The sequence below is a fragment of the Astatotilapia calliptera genome, chromosome 1, assembly GCF_964374335.1.
Source record: "Astatotilapia calliptera chromosome 1, fAstCal68.1, whole genome shotgun sequence".
NCBI classification, from domain to species: domain Eukaryota; kingdom Metazoa; phylum Chordata; class Actinopteri; order Cichliformes; family Cichlidae; genus Astatotilapia; species Astatotilapia calliptera.
Genome location: NC_137422.1, coordinates 24,581,903 through 24,604,357, shown reverse-complemented (window position 1 = coordinate 24,604,357; position 22,455 = coordinate 24,581,903). Strand labels below are relative to the sequence as shown.

At 44.0% G+C, this 22,455-nt stretch overlaps 1 protein-coding gene and 1 long non-coding RNA gene across 3 annotated transcripts in view; both read left to right on the top strand.

The window, feature by feature from the left end:
* Nucleotides 1-22,455, top strand: part of gse1b (Gse1 coiled-coil protein b) — a 181,293-nt gene that overhangs the window by 103,928 nt on the left and 54,910 nt on the right. The window contains exon 1 of one of the 2 annotated variants that reach the window (XM_026169764.2): nucleotides 11,776-12,564. The exons of the other annotated variant lie outside the window; for it this stretch is intronic. Within the exon in view, the coding sequence (XP_026025549.1) occupies nucleotides 12,528-12,564 (37 nt within the window). The 5' untranslated portion in view covers nucleotides 11,776-12,527. Of the gene's footprint in view, nucleotides 1-11,775; nucleotides 12,565-22,455 lie in introns of those variants that run through there. 2 annotated transcript variants of the gene reach the window in all.
* Nucleotides 2,034-4,105, top strand: LOC145429506 (uncharacterized). The gene is made up of 2 exons (XR_013909756.1): nucleotides 2,034-2,166; nucleotides 3,218-4,105. It is a non-coding gene; the product is annotated as an uncharacterized LOC145429506 (long non-coding RNA).

Below are 22,455 nucleotides of genomic sequence, written 5' to 3'. Positions count from 1 at the left end.
CTGCCTCTCCCCAGCTCGGGCTGTGGGCTGCGGCTAGGCTAACACACAAGCTAATCCCAGAATAATACGGAGACGAGGGCAACGATGAGGACGGGGACTGTGCCAGCAGATTAGTACTAGCAAAGGATTCACTCACACAAAATGCACACACACACGCACACTGGGCATCGGATAGAGAGGCAGTCACAGATTGAGTGAGGTGCCTATTGGATTGCACAGCTTATAGTTTTATCCCGTGTGAATGTGCGCTGCTGGTACTGTTGTGGAGTGCGGTGGAGCTGAACTGAGCTCCTGAGGATTCACAGACTATAGCTGTGTGAAGCTGAGGAGGTCATGCATGAAAGTCTATGTTCTTGTGTTCACATGTAGCATGAATTGCTCTTTATCATTAGGATAGGAGCTCACCGTTCAAAAAGAGCGTTATATTCAGTGACATGATGGCATTGTGTTTTTTAGGCATTCTCCTATATTAGATTGCACAGCTAAATTGCTCAGGAATGGCTCGAGTTCCTTCCTTCTGCGTCGTATTTCTATTCCCTCGACCCAACATTTCCCTTTTGATTCTGCTTTCCGTGCTATCTACCTCCCTCTGTCCCCCTGTCGATCTTCCTCCCTGCGCCCCCTCCACCCTGCAGCATTTTCTGAGATGACAGGAGGGTGTTTTTCCTTTGTTGGGGAGCGGCTCGCACGTTCTCTCCTCTGTTGACAGGTAAAAGACATGAAAGATACTAAAAGACTGAGCATGATGGAATTCTCTGGGGAAGGAGAGGAGGTGGGAGGAGAGGCAGCGGGAAGGGAGGACTGATAGCAAAGTGGGAGAGAGGGAGGGGGGGAAGAGCCAAAGGAGTGCTGAAGCTTGGCTAAAGGTAAAGTATTTAGTGTGAGAAAAGGAAGGATTGAGTCAAAGGAGGGAGGAGTAAAAATAAAAGGTGGGGGTGGAGGGGGGTTGACAGTCTGTGACCTCGGGTAAGTCTCTTCGACTGTGTGCTGATGCGTGAAACCTGAGCACACGCAGTATTAGCACGCCTCACTTACTGAGCACAGCAGAGGCCTGACACAGGGCAAGGCAACCTCCTTCTACACACACAAACACACAGGCAGTCGTCCAACACACAAACATTACGGGCACACACATTGGCGCTTTTAATGATGTGCTTACCAAATACAAAACTCACACACACACACACAAAGATAAAAACCATGTTGTAAGGTAGTGTGTTCCAAATCCAAAAGCACAATGGTGAGTGGAGAAGGTCAGTTCAGCCCTCCAACAGGCCCTGCGGTGCTGGTTCTCTGCTGCCCCGTCAGCTGCTCTCTGTTGCCTGTTACATGTACAACTTGTGTGTTTGCTTGGCGCCCGGCCAGGCCCGTGTTTGTGGCCTCATACAGTTGTGTGATGCACAACACGCCTAAGGCAGGTCGAGCCATAATCCAGCTCTCCCTCTCTCTTTCTCCTATTCTCTCGGTCTCGCTCGCCTTTCCTCCTCCCTGTGTGTAAGTTAATGGGTTAACCAATAAGCAGGGATAATTGAGACAAACAAGCCAATGAGGAAATGTCACAGGAGAGCACAAGTCAAGCGAAAAACACACCGCCAACAGCTCTGTGTGTGTGCGCGAGTGTGTGTGTTTGTGTGTGGACTCAGCCTCATGTGTATGCATGCACAAAATTAAATATTAAATCAAGTATATTGAATTGTGTGTGCTATTCCTGTTTCTGCACATGTACGTAAACGTGTATGTGTCTAATCATATGTGTGTATCTGTGTGTGTGTGTGTGTGTGTGTATCTGTGTGTGTGTGCATACGTAGCCTGTCTTTTTTTTTCTTTTTTCCGGGTGTTGCTGTAGAGCAGGATTCTCCTGCTGTGTCTGCTCTCTAGGCTTCCTCAGCTGCGTTTGCATACCATACACCTGCCCCCGGGTGATTACACAGACACACACCCACATACGCACACACACCTTAAACAGAGGAACACACAGCTCACATGTGAACACATATTTGTTAATCAAATGAGCAGCACTTTTAAAGCGCCCCTCCTTCCTTCTCCTCCACTTCAGTACTTTGTCTTTGGTTCTCTGCTCTTCTGTCTAATAAAAACGGGACTTGCTGAGAGGCAGCAGATCTGATGTCTTTGATATGGAGACAGATGAAGAGTTGGAGGATGCAGGTAAGAGAGCTGAGTGACTATAAAAAGCCTCATCAGAGCAAAGACGTGTGGCGCGATGCATTCCCTCGACTGAGAACAGGGACGCTTCTGTTGTCTGTGCTAGGAAGCAGGTGTGCCACAAGGCATTGTGGGAAGGAAATGATATGACGGCACATCAGTTTGCCAGCTCAGGTCAGCTCCCTCCAAATGGTTCCAGTGAATTTGCAGGTCTAAGTGAGTGTATAATTGGGTTTTGGTCAATATAGGTGGGAATATTTTAAAAGGAAATCCACTTTAAACTCTTAGTGACAGCATTTGATATTTGGGAATAATATCACCATCAATGATGTTATCATTACTGCTTTCTGGACAGTAAAAGCAAATCTGTGAATTTAGTGAGAAATTTGGATGCTTGCTGAGCCGCAACGGTTCACTATCCCAAAGATCGAGAAGCAAAGGCCAAGCAGGGAATTTCAAACACTGATAGCTGTCAGCTCAGGAGGAGCATGACGCAATGTGTTCATCTGATTGCTATCGTTCCAACAACGAAAACTGGCAGGTTTCTGTGTGTGCAGTGGCTATAGAGTGCAAACATCTCTCTTCTAAAGTAACATGTGACCACTGGATGATTGCCTCTGCCTGGACAGTTATTTTGCTGATGTTTGTATCAATACCTTAACTAACATTTATCTGGAAGCATATATGCAGCCTTGTAGCTGGTTACAGTATTAATGCAAATTCTCCTGAGCACAAATCAGACCAGATGTGCTGTGTGCAGTCAGTCAGTTACTGCTGCCTTCGGCTTAAGGCTCTTGTACTATCCAGTACTTTGACAAGAACCTCTCCAGGCCTTGGTTGTCAATACTGAAAGTATTCTGATATTTGTGCAGCAGTTTGATCAGTTTTGCCAGAATAGAGAGTCAACCTAGACTCAGTCTTGCAGTGTTATTTGCTAGCAGTGCCTCCAGTACATTTATTTATTAACTGGAGATTCGAGTGTTTAGACCAAGGAGATCATTGTAGATTTCCGGAAGAGGGGTCATAACAACCATCTGCCTCTCTTCATTGGCAGTGAGGCGGTGGAGAGGGTGAGCAGTTTTAAATTCTTGGGGGTAACTGTGACCGAGGACCTGTCCTGGGGCAACCATATCACCTCAGTTGCACGGAAGGCCCAACAGCGCCTCTACTACCTGAGGAGACTGCGGAGCGCACACATTCCCAGATCTCTGATGTTGAACTTCTACAACTGTGCCATCAGCAGCGTTCTGACGTATGGATTTCTAGTATGGTTCCCCAGCTGCACCAAGGCCGATCAGCAAGCACTCCAGCGGGTGGTGAAAGAAGCTGGCAGAATTATTGGAACAAGTCTGCCAGAGATCAGTAATATCTTCCCCACTCGCTGTCTGAGGAGGGTGCACAGTATCCTGCGGGACCAACATCACCCTGCGTGCCACCTTTTCCATCTGCTGCCCTCAGGGAGAAGGTACAGGTCTATACAGGCCAGAACATCCAGACTGGCCAACAGCCTGTATCCACAGGCTGTGAGGCTCCTGAACTCTCTGCCCCCCTCTCACGGACAATAACCATATCCAACTTCTTAATAGCAATGAACTGGTCTGCATTGGTGCATCATATCTTTATTCTCTTCCCCCTCCTCCCCCCCCCCCCCCCCCTCTTTCTTAAATAGATAACTATCATATCTGATATCATATCTCACAGTACAATAATATTGAATGGGTTGCATTGTTGTATTTTGTCATGTTTCTCAGGTCTTTGTCTGAATTTCTACGAACATTATTGCTAAGGATTGTCTTATTGCATTGGAGTCACACTGGGTTAAATATGTACACTTGGGTTTTAAGGGGTATTTATTATTTTCTTCTTTTTTTTGGGTTGTATGGAAGCCCCAAACGCAATTTCATTGTTCTTGACAATGACAATAAATAAATACTACTACTACTATCTTCACCATCTTTTTCTTTTTTTTTAAAAAATTCACAAAAGCAGATTTGGCAGCAGTAAAACATCACCAGTTGTTGAATGGTGACCTGTGATTCTTTTATTTTAACCAATAAACCTTCTCTTTTCTCTTTTTGATTTGAAGGTTTCTGCCATATTAAGTTTTTTTTACTTGTCTTTTGTCTGCCAGACTGCATAACCTTAGAAAAGGCATGAATCTTTGTAGCATTTTAAAATTATTATTACTGTTATTTCTCTGTTGATAAAACGTATTCAGTCTTAGTTTTGTCTCTTGTGTAGACTAGATTGTGGAAATCGTGGACAAGGTTTTGGTGAGTTGAAAGACACGTACGTTATACATCCACATTTAAACACCTTTGGTGTCACAGAAGCACAGGGCAACAGGGTCAGCACTAGAGCTAATGTGCGTAAAGTGTTGAAGTATTTGTGACAGGAGTGTAGCGTGCTTTAGGTGAGCGTGTGGGCCATTGAAGCTTAGTTTCTTGTAGCAGACGCAGATTTATGGTGGAGCTATAACCATACAAGGTTATGTGATGTGTAAAGTAGAGTTGAAGAGCAGGTGGTCTGCATCCAGTGACAGAGCAAACATTTAGTTTTAATGTCACCCTTGCTTGACCTCAACTTTGAAACAGAGTGCGGTTGTTAAAACGTTGTTGTGAGCTAACAACCTAAAACCTCATCTAGCAGCTCGAATGGTAAACAGTGTCAGTCTTTCCTCAGCTTCAGAGGTGGACCCGACACTGACCCTTTCTACTTCTCTCTATGCGTAATGTAAGGCAGCAGCTTGGGATAATAAGATATACTGAATACACAGGCTATTTTTAATACCACAAGCCTTTTCAGTGAGCACCTCCAACCCTGCAAAGAAACGTGAATTATTGTGGTTTCACCAATCTCTTATCCAGCATTTTCTTTAATTTGTAATTCGCTTTAAAGATGTTTAAAAACGAAGCTATTGGTAAGCATTTTCGGCCTGAAATGTGGCACATAGGTACTCACAGCTTTGTATTCTTTCTTTTCCATGTCAACTGCCTTCCTCCTCATGGCCGCTGCGCACTTCACCTCTCATCCTGATGCCTTACTTCACAGGTAAGTGTTCAAAATCATGCACACACATGCACGTTTTTATGTTGCTGTATCCGTAATATGAAGGCTCTGTGCGATGCTGTTGGAGTTCTTAGCAAGGCCGCACTTCCCTTTAATGTGGAGTGAGTGAAAAGTGCGCAGGTGACCTCGGTTGCTGTCCTGTTGACACCGAGGCGAGGAGCTGTGATTAGACTCTAAACACACCGGATATGTCCTACATCGCCTACAGAACTGTTTATGTTTTTTTCTCTCCGCAGCAAAGCAGATATATTTGTGTAGAAATATTTCCTGAATATTGCATCTGTACACCAGAACACCAGAATCAGAATCCATTTAGTCCAGTTTTGTGTGTGCGCGCGCCCCCGCGCCTATGCCTATGTGTGTGTACACATCCGTTTGCCTGCACGTGTGTGTGGTGCTCAGCTGGCCAAGTGAGAGTTGTGTAATTGCAGGGTTATTGCTGCTGAGCCTGATGGGTAATGACACATTTGCAAATTAATTCTCAGCGCTAGGCTGTGATTAGCATACAGAGAGAAGCATCTCACACACAAAGACCAATATATACGCGCACACACGCTCACACACTTCACAGGCTTCTAATCACCAGTGCGAGGTCAGGTTAAATGGGAGCGCGTAATGGCGGAGCGAGTGCGAGTCTTAGCAGATAAGGGTGAGAGAAGGGTGACGATATTATTTCGCATCAGAGTTGATGCGGACACACTTATGCTGCTTTTTTTCAAATTAATAAAATCGCTCCCTCTCTCTTTTCTGCTCACAGAGGCCATTTAAGGTAAAAATGGGACTCGCAGAGTAACTCACAATACACAACATCACCCACAAACACGATATCATGATACACGTGGTGGCTAGCTACACAGCTATGGTTAGCATAACATATACACATTAGCACAGTGAGGCTGGAGGATGAACGCTAACTTTTTTCCATTTGGTAAAAGTTAACGGCACGATTCCTGATGGTTAGGGACAAATGTAAACGCATGGCAGGATACTGTAAACGAACCAAACTTCAGTCAGGAGAACACCTTTGATAGCCGATCCACAATATGAGGTTAGTCATTAATTTACTGGTGCACGGGCTGGACTGTAGCTACATTGTAGGTTTTAAAATGAATAGTGGTAATAAAAACCAAGAGATGCAAACAGTGATCACTGCCTTTTTTTAAGGGCTTGTTCAGATTAAAGAGAACAAGATACAAAGCATTAAAACATGTTAAAAAGACAACAGCCTTAATAAACGCAGAGTAGTTTTGACCCAGAAGCAGGGGTCATCACATCATCACTTTGCAAACGGATTGCAAACATTTTGCCCTGTGGAACAAAGTGGACTTCATAGTGGCAGTGCCAGGTTCTCCAAATTAATTGGTGATTTACATTTTAGGATAATCTGAAAAGGAAAATACTTCGGATGATGTGAGTGTTAATTTAACTTGCACAACTTGAATTTTTTTAACAGATCTGGATGCTGGTCTTTTAGCTGCTTCGCTAAGTTGGAAATATTTTCTCCCTCAGCCTGAAAAACATCACACAAATTGGCTTTCGGGAAACAATTATCATCCCTTGTACAGCCATATTAGTTCTGTTGTTTAAAAAAACAACTGAAAATAGCGATGCATGCATTTAATAGTTTGATTTATATTATTGATTTTGTAAGAGAAGATCTTAGGAGACCTCTATTTTACGTGGAAATAACTGCACATCTACAATTCAGTTTTTGGCATCGTACTACAGCAGTTTCAGCCATGTTTGGCGGACCACCACGAGGAGTCATGAGTCTTTTGTAGGTCAGTACTTCAGTGTTGCGGGATCTGTTTGCAGCAGCTGCATGTTTCAATAAAGAATTCTGTACTTGGCATGTACGTCTTGATAATTGCACCACAAGAGAAATTTGTATAATGTTCTCCTATATTGATATTTCCCCACACCCTTCATGTTGGTTGCTCTGTAGGGCATTGACATGCACTGGGCATTGACAGATGAAATGATAAATACTTTATTTATCCGATATTTGTTAAATTATTTTCAAGATTGTGTATTTTCAAGAAGCAGGATCACACTGTGAAGGATTGTACTCACCATGTTATAACTTCAAACATTTCTCCTGTCACAATTACTGGCTATTAGAAATCTCCTTACCGATAGAGAGATACTCAATGAAACAGCATCACTGCATGGTTTGAATTATGTTTACGCTCAATTTCATGGTTGTCATTTGTGATGCTTATCGGTCGCCGCATGTAAAGAAGGATTTGCAAAGTGGAAAGGACTTTTATTACACATATGCAATTAGTGCCTTTTTTTTATTCAGTCATATAATGAGTACGTTCCAAAGAACCCATTGAAGATGTTGAGTGTTTTTTTCCCCCCATTTAAAAGGTGAATTGCTTTAAATTTACTCTGAAAATCCCTGACACTTTTGTTTTTTGAATGCACATCCTCACTTGTGATGTTGCGTGCAACACAGGCTTTATTTCTTTCTTCTCTTTGAGAATCCCACACCTTCTCTTTTTGCATTCACGTCAGAGTGCAGCGCGTTACTGGGATGCACAGTATATGTTTGTGTGTGTTTATCTTTGCAAGTCTATTTGGCAGAGGCTGTGCGGGGTAGGTAAAGATTATAGTGATGTCTTATCCTGGCACTCCTTGCTGAGGAAGAAGTCATACGTTCAACCCTCTCTCACTTGCGCACTCACACACACACACACACACACACACACACACACACACACACACACACACACACACACACTTGGGCACAATGCTTCAGAGAGTGATTATGTCTTTGAAGGGGGGGATGTAGGGGAGACAATAGTATAGTGGGTTGACAGGAAGTGAGTGTGGCAGGTTTACGTGTGTGTATGTGTACAGTATGTGTGACTGAGCTCAGTCTTGCTTTCTCTGAACATAGCCAAAGAATTAAGGAATATAATCTCTCTCTCTCGCTCTCTCCTCTCTCTTTGTCTCTCTACCTGTTTTCATCCCCGTCTTTGTCAGCTGACTGTGTCTTCTTATCCATGCCGTTTTCATTTTATTCTTTTTTTAAACCCCCTTTTCACTTGTTTTTGTTCTTCCCCTCTCTTGTTCTTTCCCTCTCCCTGTTAGTTCTTGATCACAGTGTTTCAGTCTCACATGCTGCCTTGGTCCCCAGGGAGCTTTTATACCCTTTCAGAGAGAGAGAGAGAGCAAGACAGAGTGTGTGTGTGTGTGTGTGTGTGTGTGTGTGTGTGTGTGTGTGTGTGTGTGTGTGTGTGTGTGTGTGTGTGTGTGTGTGTGTGCCTCCATGTACGTTTCTTCTTCTGCAGTGCACTTGTCAACTGTGACTCATTACACTACGTTGAATAACAGAGGACAATAGCTGTTCTCCAGCACTGCCTGTCCCTTAATGAGCAGCGAAATAAAAAAGCAGACACATGATTCTTTATCGTTACCTGTCAGTCCCACTTTTCATCTCTGCAATAACCCACATGATTTGATTTCAACACAGAAACCTGTGACGTTACTGCTCTTTTTCTCATTTTACTAGTGTAAAAAAGAAAAACTAAACGAGCAAATGGTCAATCTGAGTTTGCATTTAAAACTTGGGATGTTTCATGTCTTTGTTACAGAAGATCCTGTTAAACAAAAAGGAATTCTTGTGTTTGTTTTGGGGGAAAAAAACTGTCATGCTGCAGCCGTTTGAAATTTTTACATCACAGACTGCCATTTTTTTTCTGTGTCAGCCAACATGAGGTATGACTTTTAGATCATAGCACACTTATTACATGTGTCCCTTCAAGCGCTCTGCATGTTCTGCGTGAGAATAATCTAAATCACCAGTCCTGCATGCCAACAATGACGATAACATTGAAATAAGCAGTTGAGCATATATTTTGTTATCCTGAGGTCAGGACTTTGATTTCAACATATTGGATTAGTGACTTTTTTGACTCTGTTGCTGTTCTCCAACAGCACTGTACTATATTTTTATATTTTTGTGTATTTAATTCAACTGAAAATACCACTGAAATTAAAATTACAGTGAATTTTTTTTTGTTACAACTTCTCTGTTACTGTAATTAAATTCCCGTTTTAGATCCCCACCTACTTTTTATATCCTATTCCATGAAGTCGTGCACACATTATACATTCTTCAAGCAGCAGCTTTATTGTGGGTAAACCTCCTAAATTTAAGCCAAAGGAAAAATCATCATATAGCAAATGTTTTGTGATATGATACCATATGATATAATATATGACTGCAAGAAGGTCCTCGATTTGAATGTAGGCAGTGGCTTTGGTTTTGATGTTGGTGTTACTTTCCCCTCATCGCCTAGACCCCAACACTCCAACACTCCAGTGACTTGCAAGGGGTTCAGTTAATTGGTGATTTGAAGTTTGCTGTAGTTGTGAGTTTGTGCATGAATGGTTGTCTCTCTCTGTGTTACCCCTGAAACAAACCAGTGTCCTGTCCACGCTGTACCCTGCCTCTTGCCATGTAGCAGATGGGATAGGCTCCAGCTCCTCTCAGACCCTGATCTGGATGAGCAGAAGAAAATAGATGGATGGATGCAATTGCGAATTTGATCATTCCTATTTTTAACAAAGTTGTTTAAACTACCTTTTTAAGCTGCTTTAGTTTAGCAAATTTCTTCAAGTGGTTTTCCTGAAGTCCATTGGTGGCTGCTGCAAATGGCGACGAAAATAGATCCTGAAAATGATGGAAAAAAGTCTGCATCTTCATCATCAGAAGCATACACAGCATTTGAGGTTTAAGAAGTGATCTTCAGTAGTTACTGCAATGTAAAACTAGGAGAAGGGGAAAAAAAAATGTCACCAAAGGTGCCACCCTTAAAAAGAAATGATGAAAAAAAAAACTGGGATAACCTATTCCTGGTAAAATGTTTTTTTTTTTTTCCCCATAGCAATATTGTTCAAAGATGTATTTGTAGTCATAAGTTAGAAGATGTTGTTTTAATTGAAGTCTCTGAAGGCTTGTTGGAAGCAATGTTGAAAAACGTACAAATCTTCTTGTTCTCCTTCGGTCCTCCTCATCTTCATGCGGTCCAAGTTGCGGAAATTGGGCATCGTATTTTTAGTTCTGTCTCTGTGTCTGCCAGTGTGTCATCAGGCTAGGTGGTGTTGTCCCTCAGGGGGACACATCGCCTCCCAACCTCTCTCACAAGGTGTGAGACACTTCAACACCTGCCTCACGCACACACCTTTGCAACACAACACAGAATCACACAGATGCCTCTCAGCAAAGATGATGCGTGTTATTCGGACGCACTTAACCATAAGGAATACAGTATAAAGGGTGCGCAAATGTCAACATGCTGAACGTACTTATCCACCTTTATGTTAGAAGTTACACATTCTACCAATCATGCTAAAAGACTTAAATCTGCTTTACTTCTCATTTCAATTTATAGACTCCCCCTTTCACATTAGTCTGTCCCTCTGTGTCTCTCCCTCTTCCTTCAGTCACCAGTCCTTGTTAGTGATTATTTGGCCTATTTGCCTATGAGCATGGCTTTCACACTCCCGCTGTTTCTCTCGATGTGTGCTGTCTTTTCCTGTGTCCTCCGAGTCTTGCTGGAGGCATGGGACCCCTCAGTGTGCCTCCTCTCTCTTTCGTCACTAAACTCCTGCCAGCCTTCCCTCCCTCTCTTTTTCATAGAATGGGTTGGAGAGCAACCCAGGGGCAAAATATCGTGGTAGACTATTTCAAAAATCATCTATCTTTTCCCTTTCTTTATTTTTTTCCTTACTTTCTTGCTCTTGCCCCCGCGCCTGCTGTTTTTGTGGCTGATATGGTTTGGTATGGATGCTTCCCAGCAGATAGTTAACTCCTCACCCCTATTGCCACCATCTCGGTCAGGTTTTTGTGTGGAGCAGGGGGCATAACACAACATGTTTTGTGTGTTTATTCGCGTGTGTGTATGCGTGTGTGTATGATGAGGAGAGAGGCAGTGAGAGAGAAAGGGGGAAAGTCTGCTGTCGGCGCAGCATGGTGAGCAGTCTGTGCAGAAGACTGCACAAGCCAAGTTTCCTAGACGGACACACAAATGCACCCACACACTTGCAGACAGAGACGAGGACTCTCATTTTCAGAGGAGAGAATGGAGGCGGGGGATCTTTTATATTTTCCTCCTCCAAATACGTAGCTGTTCTATTGTGAGCTGCCCTTGAAGACCCACAACACACACTCTGCACTCTCTACGGGTTGATGCTTTCCTACTGTCTGATACAGTGAGAACAGATGCTCCCTTGATAGTCGTTGGCCTCTCGCTGTCACTGGTGCTGTCCAATCAGCTGTCACCCTAACTCCAAATTGAACTGTGACCATTCTCCTCCTCGGGTGAAGCATCAGCATTGGCTGGTATTTCCTTCTCATCTGTACCCTTGCCTATTCAGGCTCTTCTTTTGCTCTAACACCACCAACCCCCTCACACTGACACACACACACACACACACACACACACACACACACACACACACACACACACACACACTCCCTTCCTCGCTATCTGGCAGTCTTGTTGCCTGGAGGGAGTTCATTCTGCCCTCCTTCTCTCCTCCTCTCCTCCACCTCTTTCCTTGTGTGTCGGCAGTGAGAGAGAGAGAGAGGGGAGGGTGAGAAAATGAGAGAGCGAGAGAGAGAGTGGCAGCAGTAGCGGAGGAAGCAGAGCTGTCTCTCTTCTGATCATCTTTCTTGGATAGAGGGATAAAAGGCAGTCCTAGGAATCAGTCGTTGCTCTTGTCTGCAGGATTTACCCAGCCTGAGTTTATTCTCCCTCCTTCCTCTTTTCACCTCTTCTTGACACTGGACCGCTAGCTTTTACATCTCTCTCTCCGGCTGTCCCGACTCGCCGGGTGTGTGTGCGTGTCTGTTTGTGTGTGCTCATGTAAGAAAGAGATTGAGAAAGCGCGTTTCCTGCTGCTGCTTAGAAACGAACAGCAAGTGTTGTGACCCTTTGCCCCTGGGATCTTGGGCAAGAGTGAGGGGGTTGAGAGCACGGGCGTGCTCTGGGGTTGACCCTTGCACCGCTCTGTCTGTGTGTATCTGTGTGGCTGTCTGAGTGTTTGTGTATGTGTGTGTGTCCTGGCTGGCTGGGCGGTCCCAGCCTCACGCTTGGTTAGCGAGGACCAGAAAGCAGGGATGACAGGCTGAGTCCCAGCCCAGCCTCACCACACACTGAGCCTCGTTTCTGGGTGGCTGCGAAGGCGCAGTCCCTTTCTGTCGAAGTCATCCAGGACAGGGCTGCTGCCTACACATTTGAAACAAGTTGCTGTGGCTTCATGACACTTAAACAGAAACCATGTTTGGACTAAAAGCACCACTTTACTACTTGCCAGGTAAGCTTATGTCATTCATGTGTGGTGTGAAAACGAACGCGTGTGTGTATTAAATCATTTTCTAAATGCACATTTGTGTGGGCATGTTGTGCATGTGTGTCATTCTCTCTGCGTGTAATTGTGTGTTGTAACAAAGTGCTCTAGAGGTTTGAGGTTAGCTCTAGAGTGCATCTGAGGAGACACTTGTCTTTGTGCTGTTGATCCTGAGGTTGGAACCTGAGATCCGAGGCTGGTAATGCTGTGTGACAGCAGCTCGCACTCTGTTCCTCTAACCTCTCAGCTCTTTATCGTGGAAGTCAGCAGGTAAACGGGACACTAACCCGGCTGCTTTGTTTTATTCAGCTACACAATGAGTAGAGAAGCAAATGCATAGTTTTGTACGTGTGGTCTATCTTTTTAGGGTTTTTATACGTGTGTATGCTCACATGCATACGTGCATGTTTGCAGTTTTTGTAGGAGCGTGCGTGCGGTGGGTGTGAGAAAAAAATACTAGGGCGGCGTGAGGTTACCGCCGGTCGGCGCTTAAGTGCGTCTCGTGGCTCACTGGGCACTGATTGTTGAGAGGACAGCCAAGAGAGGGCAGTGAGAGAAGAGAGGAGAATGACAAACTGAGGTAGAATGGTAGAGAAGAAAACTTGAGAGAGGCAATGTTTTCTTTTCTCTTTCTGTGCCTTTTGCATATGTATTCATGTGTTCATAAATATTTAAATGCTTTGCCTCCTGCTTGATTTCTTGACATACACACTGTAAACCCACACACCTCCGTACTCTTCCATCAACTCAGAGATGCTTTTTGCTCTTTATACAGCTTTTTCGTAATCTAAATCTAGCTATAATTCAGTTTTATACCGTAACCTAAATCTGCACAATGGTGCTTGTCTTCTGTTTAATGTGTGCTTTCATCTGTGTGTGGATGTTGTCTCCCTGCAGCTTAACTGAGTACACTTCACCAACACTTCTTAGAGATAAATAATTTATGTGCATTAGTCAGCAGGAGAGTGTGCAGTTAGTCCATGACCGACCGCTTAAGTCTTTCTTTTTTTCCATACACATTTTTGTATTAATTGTGTATCAGTTTAAGGACGTGACCCACAGCGCAGACATAAAATGTGCTGCACTTCAAATGAAGTGTTTAGTTGAGTGTATACTGCTTTCTTTTGTATGATTTTACATTTCATTATGTTAAGTTTTTTTTTATGTTTCAAGCACCATTTTATTTGCGTTGATATCGCAGAAACACAGAGGACTCCAAAGATTAACAGTTATAAATTAGTAGTAAGAAAAAACCTAAGAGCCAAAATACTTAAGTCGTACCTGTGATTACCTCTTTAAGGGTACAGATGCTTTTCTTTCTTGAATAGCGAAGAAGCACACCAAAACCTAAGTACTTTAATATAGGCTGATGTCATTTGTGAGCTTTAACAGCTTTTTATCTATTTTTTAGCCTCCTTCTGTATGTGCCTATCTCCACCGTGTCTTTCCAGCCACTTCTCTTTTCAGACGACTGGTTTTGAAATGGATATTTGCTGGTAAAGGCCACAGAGTGCCTGCTGTGTGAGAAATAAAGACAGAAAGAAACACAGAGAGGTGTTTGTGTCAGGGGTTAGAGAGGAGGACAAAAGACTCAATGCACTACTTTTCTACATGTGTCAAAGCCTCTGACCAGAGCGCTCTTTATTTTCCAAGTCTACGCTTGAATCAAACTGAGCAATATAAGAATTAACCAGAACAAGCGGAGAGAGACTGTTTGTGGGGAAATCTGCAGAATGTGATGAGACAAAATCAGGAGACATTTAAAAGAAGACAGGGATTGAGTTGCTGGCTGTAACCTCCTTTATCTCCTCACATTCCCTCTCTGATTCCTCAGGACTTCTTCTCTTTGACTCTCTGACTCCCATTAACCACCCAGTCATCTTCATTATTTTCCTCTTCATCCTCCTCGTCCTCCTCTTCCCTTATTTTTCCAGTGGTATCTGTGACCCTTTCTTCACTCTTCATTATTGCATGTGTGTCTTGGTGTGTGTCGTTGTGTGTGTGTGCACATGTGTGCTCCCTAAACCTCCCACACCAATGTAGCCTGCAGCGGGAGAGTCACGCAGATTAGAGACACAGGTCTTTGCTGTGACAGTGGCCAAAGCTAGTAAGGTGTGTGTGTGTGTGTGTGTGTGTGTGTGTGTGTGTGTGTGTGTGTGTGTGTGTGTGTGTGTGTGTGTGTGTGTGTGTGTGTGTGTGTGTGTGTGTGCGCGCGCGCGCGCCTAGCTCTGTGGGTTGCTTCTTCTCTTCCCCCTTCTTTCATTCAGCCACTAAATGAGCCCCTGCCTGCCTTCCCGTCTTAACCGCCGTTGCCTTGGAGACCATGTCAGACACATGCTAGTTCTCCATGATTATTTGACAACAAAAAAGGTTGGGTTAAATAAAGAGGAATGGGTTGGGGGTGGTTATTGATGGGAAGAAGGCAGAGAAAGTGGAGAAAGAAATGTATTAAGAGAGAATAGCAGCGAGGGGTGTCGAGATAAAGGTGCAAAGGAGAAGCACTTGAACTTGGGGTGCATTTACATCACAGGCGAGGTGGAGCAGAGCCAGGGAGCAACCACTTCAAAATGGAGGAGGGTCATAGTCGCTGTTTGTCACTATACCCCCGTCCCACTTTTACACTCCTCAGGTATCTATGCTTCTAGCTACATGTCCATCTTGCCTTCTCACAGCTGTCACCCTCTAATGATTGTCCTCCATACCTGCTGTTTGTAAAACCCAGCATTTTAAACATTATATCTTTTTGGTGTGCGCATGTTAACTATATTGGTCACTGAACCAACGATCTTGTCTAATAAGCTTGACTGTCATGCACAAATCCACTGTATCTCTTTCCTCTGTTGCTGTCCCCCCCCCCAGTGGTTTCTGTACTTCTACCCTGAGGGTTACATGCTGAGAAACGGGTGGGGGGGGAGGTGTAAGAGTTACAGAAAACAGGATGGGCAGCAGAGTCTGTGCCTGTGACAATAAAAACAACCTGTGAAGCTGAAACCACAAACCACAGAAGCAAGCAGGTGGGGTGAGGTTAAAGAGCAAGAAAGGCTGAAGTTTTGTTATGACAGGCCACAGACTGACAAGGTTTTTGTGTTGAGAGCTAATCCTGTCAGAGTTTACTTGAAACCTCCCGAGGTAGACAGATTCATTCAGACTTTGCACTTTGTTATCCAGCCTACTTGTCAGGAAAGGGTACAAAAAAAGACTGAAATGCACAGTTTACCAAAAGATAACTGATATTTATTTTAGAGGAGAACAAAATGCGCAGATAAACAAATCTGGTAATAAACCAGTTTAATTGTTGTGATCTACTTCTCTTCCCGTTCTCCCTGGCTCTCTTTGAAAATCAATTTCAGAAGAACATGGTAATCTGGACAAAATGCGTTTCTCTTCTCTTTCAGACGCATGCACACGGAGAGGGAATCAATATGTGTGGGAGCCATGCTGGGTGTTAAGCCCTAGATCAGAGTGTAGACTAATCACTGGTGATTACCAAGTGCTTGTTCAAAAAAAAAAAAAAAAAAACAGCAAAAAAAACTCAGCTAGAGTGCCGCCTGTAGATTTCGGGGTAAATGTGCATATTGAGAATTTGCTTGTGAATATGTGCGCAACATCACATACTGGTAAACTAAGCCACAGGAGAGCATTCATTGATAAAACCAGCAGAGGGGTCCATACTGTGTTAGAAGATTATCTGTGGAGTAGTGAAATCATTATATCCAATTAACCACAATACCTTTGCATGTTTTTTTCTCTTTATAGCTGAGACCATCTCCTCTGATCAATTCCTACAAATCTCCCCACTGCATCTTTCTCCCTTTATGCTAGCGTCAACTCAAGTGTGACCCATCTCTCTGCATCTTTCTCCTCCTCCCACTGTGCTTTTATCCCACAGTTCGCTCTATCATTGTACCCATTTATCTATTTTACTCCCCCTTTGCTCCTCGCTCCAACCATCGCTCCATTCCTCCCACTCCATGTGCTCTGACAGCTCTGTCATTAGATGGCAGTAGCAGCAGTAAAGCAGTCACGGTGATGGACTACTAGCTCCCTCGCCCTTTCTCTCTGCTCCTCTCTCTCCCTCACTCTGCCCTTGCTATAAAAGCTATGACCCATTCTCGATGTGGCATCTGTTCCACGCCAGTCCGCAGGTGGTACTGCCCCGGTCATGGCTGTAAAGGTCGGCGGTGCCGTGTCTCTCCGGCTGCCCTGTTAGCCTCCTCATAAACCCAGGAGTTGTTAAACCCTGACCCTTCACACCTGTGGCCTCTTCTCTTTGGATACAAGCCACCACCAGCTACCGGGTCCGTGGAGCTCCAGAAATGCACACACATTTTTGTATTTTACAGAGAACCTGTACTCACGTCATTCAATTCAATTCAATAATATTTATACAGCGCCAAATCACAACAACAATCGCCTCAAGGTGCTTTATATTGTAACACATACAAAGAAAAACCCAAAAATCACACGCGCCCTGTGAGCAAGCACTTTGGTGACAGTGGGAAGGAAAAACTCCCTTTTAACAGGAAAAAAGGCTCAGGGAGGGGCGGCCATCTGCTGCAACCAGTGGCACAACCTCAACCAGCCCCTTATTCAAACAGCTAAAAGATCATCCATCATCCCACCATCTCACACACCGCTCCGCTAAAATGTGCTAAAACGAATTAAAAGAGTCCAAGGGGGAACATCTCTTCTGTTTAATTTGTTTAAAAATTAAAGTGCAAACACGACAAGCCGGGGTATAATGCTGTGTGTTTTAAAATGTCCTAAAATAGTGATCTGTTGACTTCGTTAAATAGCCTGATGTGAAAATTATAAATTACACCCATTTAACTCTAAATGCTGAACTGTTTCTATGCCTTCCTCATACTGGAGCCTTTTTTTCTACTGTAGTATATCTGACAGGAAATTTAGTTCACCTGCATTGGCAGACATGAACATACACACAAAACCCTTACACACTTTTCTAACAGACATTTGGTTTACTAACAGGTGCAGGGGGGTAATGAGGGCTTCACTGGTATCACAGTTGCAACTATGATTTATGGACTACTGTCAGTTCGCTCTCCGGTAGTCTTGTCAGTTTGGCGCCAGGGAGATGCAATGCTGTTTGTGTAATGCTTTGTGTTGTGTGTGGATTTGTTTGTTCTGCTCCTCTGAGGCTGTGGATTGTACATATAGAAGCAGTAGTGGGATGGTAAACGCTTTTTCTCTACAGCACCGTGTGCATCCAGGGATATCGTTGACAGGTTTTCTACGTCCAGTCGGTCTCTGAGTCCCTACGAAACACTCGGCTACAGCAGCGGACACTCACCTCTGATCTTTCGAGTTAAGTCACTGTGAACTGAAATGACGCCCAAGCGGAATGCGAGGGCCATAAGTAGACCCACTCATATTTTGCGGTTGAACGCGCGTATGTGCGTACATGTGCATGGGCGTGTGGCTGTGCTGTCACGCTTTTCCTGAAACATTATTCCAGCAGCAGAAATAGCTGATCTCTAATTTCCTTCATCTTCCTTTGCCTCCACTAATCAAATTAGACTACAGAGAATTCTAATTAAACCCTCCCTGCATCTGATGATGCTGGGTTCACACAGACAGACACGCGTGCAGACGCCCATGGATGCACATCATTACACAGTGACACATGGGCACATAGATGGTATTTATTTTCACTTAGGAACACTCAGATGAATTTCAGTTTAACTTTAGGCAGCAGAGTGGAGAGCGCCTTGTAAACCTCCCACCATCTGACTGCTGAAATTACTAAAATGCATTGAGAATGGGTGTGGAATACTTGGAGTTAATGCTGCTCTCATTGAGGCTAGTTGTCTAATTGATTTGTTATGATCTAGTAATACAAGGACTACAAGGACAGAGGAAGCAATATCCGAACAAATCTAATTTGTGTTGTCTGTGAGAGAAAAGGAAAGCAGAGACCAAATTGTGACTGGATTTGAATGGGAACTACTCACCTTGTAAAGTTATGTGACTGCTTTTTTTGTGCTTGTGATGTTACAGTGTTGATAAGATCTTTCCACAGACAGGCATATAAACACCTGCCCCAGCACTCCAAACTGCCTTTGTGGTAGTTACCACTGCAGCAGGTGGCTCCTGTAATGACTTGTCACACACACTACTTTCAGTGTCTGTTACTCTCCTTCAAAACGCTCCAATTCTCAAACTCATCCTTCATTTTCATCCAGACTACATCGCTAAGTTCCAATAACGTATCCTGAATGGTTGCAACCCCAGCGTGTTGATAAAATCTGGAGAAATAAAGAAATAAAAACCACTTGGCAAAGTACTCAAACCTAGCTTTTAGGATTATTGAGCACAGTAATTGTATCCAGGTGTTCAAGCCATATTGTGCTTTTTTTAAAAACTAATTTAAGAAAACAAATAGGACAAAGATAGTTTGAGAAGACTGACTAATCAACTAATAAAAATAATTTTTATCCAACTCAACAAATTATATCTTCATGCGCAGGTTATAAAGTGTGTGTATTGACAGCTCCCCACCTAATGGCAGGTGGCTAAAAAATGTGTTTTCCATTAGCCACTTCACCCAGACCATGTTAGCTAGACCAGTGGTCCCCAACCCCCGGGCCTCGGACCGGTACCGGTCCGTGAGTCATTTGGTACCAGGCCGCGAGAGTTGAGGCTCAGGTGTGAAATGTATGGTTTTCAGGGTTTTTATCGGTTTTCAGCGTTATTTTGTTATCGTTTTTATCGTTAATTCTGTTTTGCTGGGTCTTTTCACGTGTGTTATGAATAAATCTTTTTTTCGGTACCGGTACTAGTTTTATTTTGTTGTATTTATCCGCGACACCTGGTCCGTGAAACTATTGTCGGGCATAAACCGGTCCGTGGCGCAAAAAAGGTTGGGGACCGCTGAGCTAGACAGACTGACTAAAGGAGGCAGGTGTGAAGAGAAAGATGGTGCTAGGAAGGTCGAAGAGTGTATGAGGGGTTTTTTTAAGGTTAGAGCCTTTTATTGATTTTAACCTGCAGCACATACTTGACTTTTTGTGCAAGCGGTTTACATGACTGTTGACAGATCAAGCATTATAACACGGTGCTGGACACAACTCTGACTCCAGAGGTTAGAGTTGATGATCTATTGCTTTAACCCCTGGAACATATACAGCAGATATCAAAATCAACATAAAATGTCAAACAAAGTTTTTTCTGAAAACACTTATTTTGGTGATGCAGATATTTTCATAGCTTAAATGTAATCTGTATTTCTAAACTTTACCATAAAATCAGAAGGGTGATGCACGAAGTTGCATAACCTTCCTCACATACAGATAGACAGACAGACTGACAGTGGGTAAGAGCTATCAGTTGCCAGATGACTATCTTCTGCAGTGCAGTAAAGGTTCAGTTACATCTTGCACACTTCCTCCCTGCCAGACCACCTGCTCGCTACACCAGTCTGAGCAGTCAGGTCCTCGCACTGAACGATTTGAATAAACACGAACGGCCTCTTTTCCACGGCTACGCAGTTACAAATATACTCACACCTGAGAGGTGACAAATGTCAATGATCTCATATGTTCCCTGCCCTTTTAACTGCACCATAAATGGATGGTCGGTGGAGGAACAAGCACAAAGCAGGAGATAGATGATGTTAGGGGGAGAAGCAGGGTAATCCTCCCTCACTTCCTGTGGTAATTAGGAGTGTGTGAGTCTAAGATTTATGAGGAAGAGGAGGGGAAAAGAGGGAACAGTGCTACCCAGAGAGAGGGTAATAAAGAAACTGCTATTTTTCTACTCTGAAGCTCCGTAGAGCAGTGTGTATTTGTGTGTATCATTGTATGTGTTTCTTGTGGTGGGTGAGGGCAGCCTTTTAAGCTGACAGCTTTCCAATCATTAGCCGATGGGATTTCAGAGCTTAACCATCAAAGCAACCCCTTCACTTATGGCAAGAAATGAAGAAAATGCAATTTTCCCATTCCAACCCCTCCTCCGTCTCTTTGTTGTGTCAGTTATTTGTCCTCCCTATATAGACATACAGCTACTTTCTCTAGATGCAGTTTGCAACATAGTCTTTTCTCACTTTCCTCTTAGATGAGTATCTGCTACCAGCTTTCTGTGCATATGCTGTTCAGTTGCCTCCCTCTTAGCCAGGTGTTAGGCGGGGTGTCGGTGCCCCTTTCATCTCTTGGGTCCAGGGTATGGGCCTGTGTCACCATATGTGAGTGTTGGAAGGGTTAAGAATGAACAGCCAGTGACCTCACCGAATCAGCAGGACGTGCTGTATGGTACATTAAATGTTGTAGTGAATGAATAACCTCCTACTTTTCATGCAGTGTTTTTTTTTTTTCTTTTTAGATTGTGTTTGTGAGTGTGTGCTTCTTTGTGTGTCTGATTGGTGCCATGCTGCCAGCCTCTCGGCACACAGGAAATGGAATTGAATCATGGGAGATAGATTAAGAGAATGACGAGAGCTCATCACATCCCGTTAAAGACGGGAGATAACTCAAGGCAAGGTCTCTCTCTTTCTCACTTTCATTTTTCTTCCTTTGTTTGTCCTCTCTTGTCTCTGTCCGTACCTACTCTCACTTTCTCAGTTCTTCGCTCTTTGTGGTTCTTATAAGGTGGTTTGGCATGGGGCAAGTGCTCGCTGACAGGGTCTAAAATGCCACATTAAAACTAATGTCACACACTGAATTGTGTGTGAGTGAGCATGCGACAGAGAGACTGGGAGAGACTAGATGATGGATGATAGATGATGGTTGTGACCTGAATAGATGGCTCGGGGCCGGTCAGATGACTTCCTCAGCAGGAGGAGTAATGAGGAGAGGGCACAGGATTACCGCTCCATCACTCTGTGTTTATAGAAGCCTTACAGGGTCCACAAAATGAATAGCACAGCAGCTATAGCTGGGTATAAATCTCACACACTGCACTGTTGTTTGTCCATGTGGCTGAACAATATGTGTTTGAGAAATGATGCCTTTTTTTTTCTTTTTGATGACAACATAAAAGGGGCGGGGGGGATATAGCTCATCCTCTCACATCCAGTTCTTTGGGCACTCTGTGTGTTTATGCGTTGACTTGTGTTTATTTGGTTGCTTGGTGTCAGAGGGTATGGGGGTTGTTTCGCATCCTGAGGGAAAACTGAACAAGCTGAACGGTCAGACAAGGTTATGTGAGCAGTTCTAAGTGAGTGGAGACATATAAACATGCTCCGTTTCAAACACTCACACCATGCGTCAGTGCCTTGAGCCCAGTACAAACCAGAGTAACTTGCTAGGAGTAAAACTTGCCCTACAACGCTGGTTTCCCCGATAAATCCCAGAGTACAACCAGTCGAAGGATGATGCATCGATCTGACACGCGGTCGTCATACGCTCCTGCACTGATTGATGTGGCCTGGCTTCTTGTTCTGTGAGTGTCTGCTCCGGTCTCTTGGCATTATGTCAAGGGAGGTCTCAAAAAAGAGCGCGACAACTAAGGGTTGCTCAGGAGGTGGGAGTAGAGCAGATGAAGGTCAGAGTAACGCAGAGTGTAAGGTGAGAAAAGGGCTGAAGGGGGAAGATGAAGCACAAGGAAAGATAAGACAAGTGAATGTGAGTAGGCTGCCAAAAGTGCTTCATGTCTATGTGCGAGACAAGAGGAGGTTAGGGGTGTGTGTGTGTGTGTGTGTGTGTGTGTGTGTGTGTGTGTGTGTGTGTGTGTGTGTGTGTGTGTGTGTGTGTGTGTGTGTGTGTGTGTGTGTGTGTTTGAAGAATGTCTAGGGGCGGATGCTGTAAGGGAGGGTGAGTGTTGGGGAGTGGGAACAGATTTGGGGAGGGCTGGCCAGCTGAATCCTGGTGGGGAGTGGCAAGAGTAAGCTGGCACTGCGGAGGC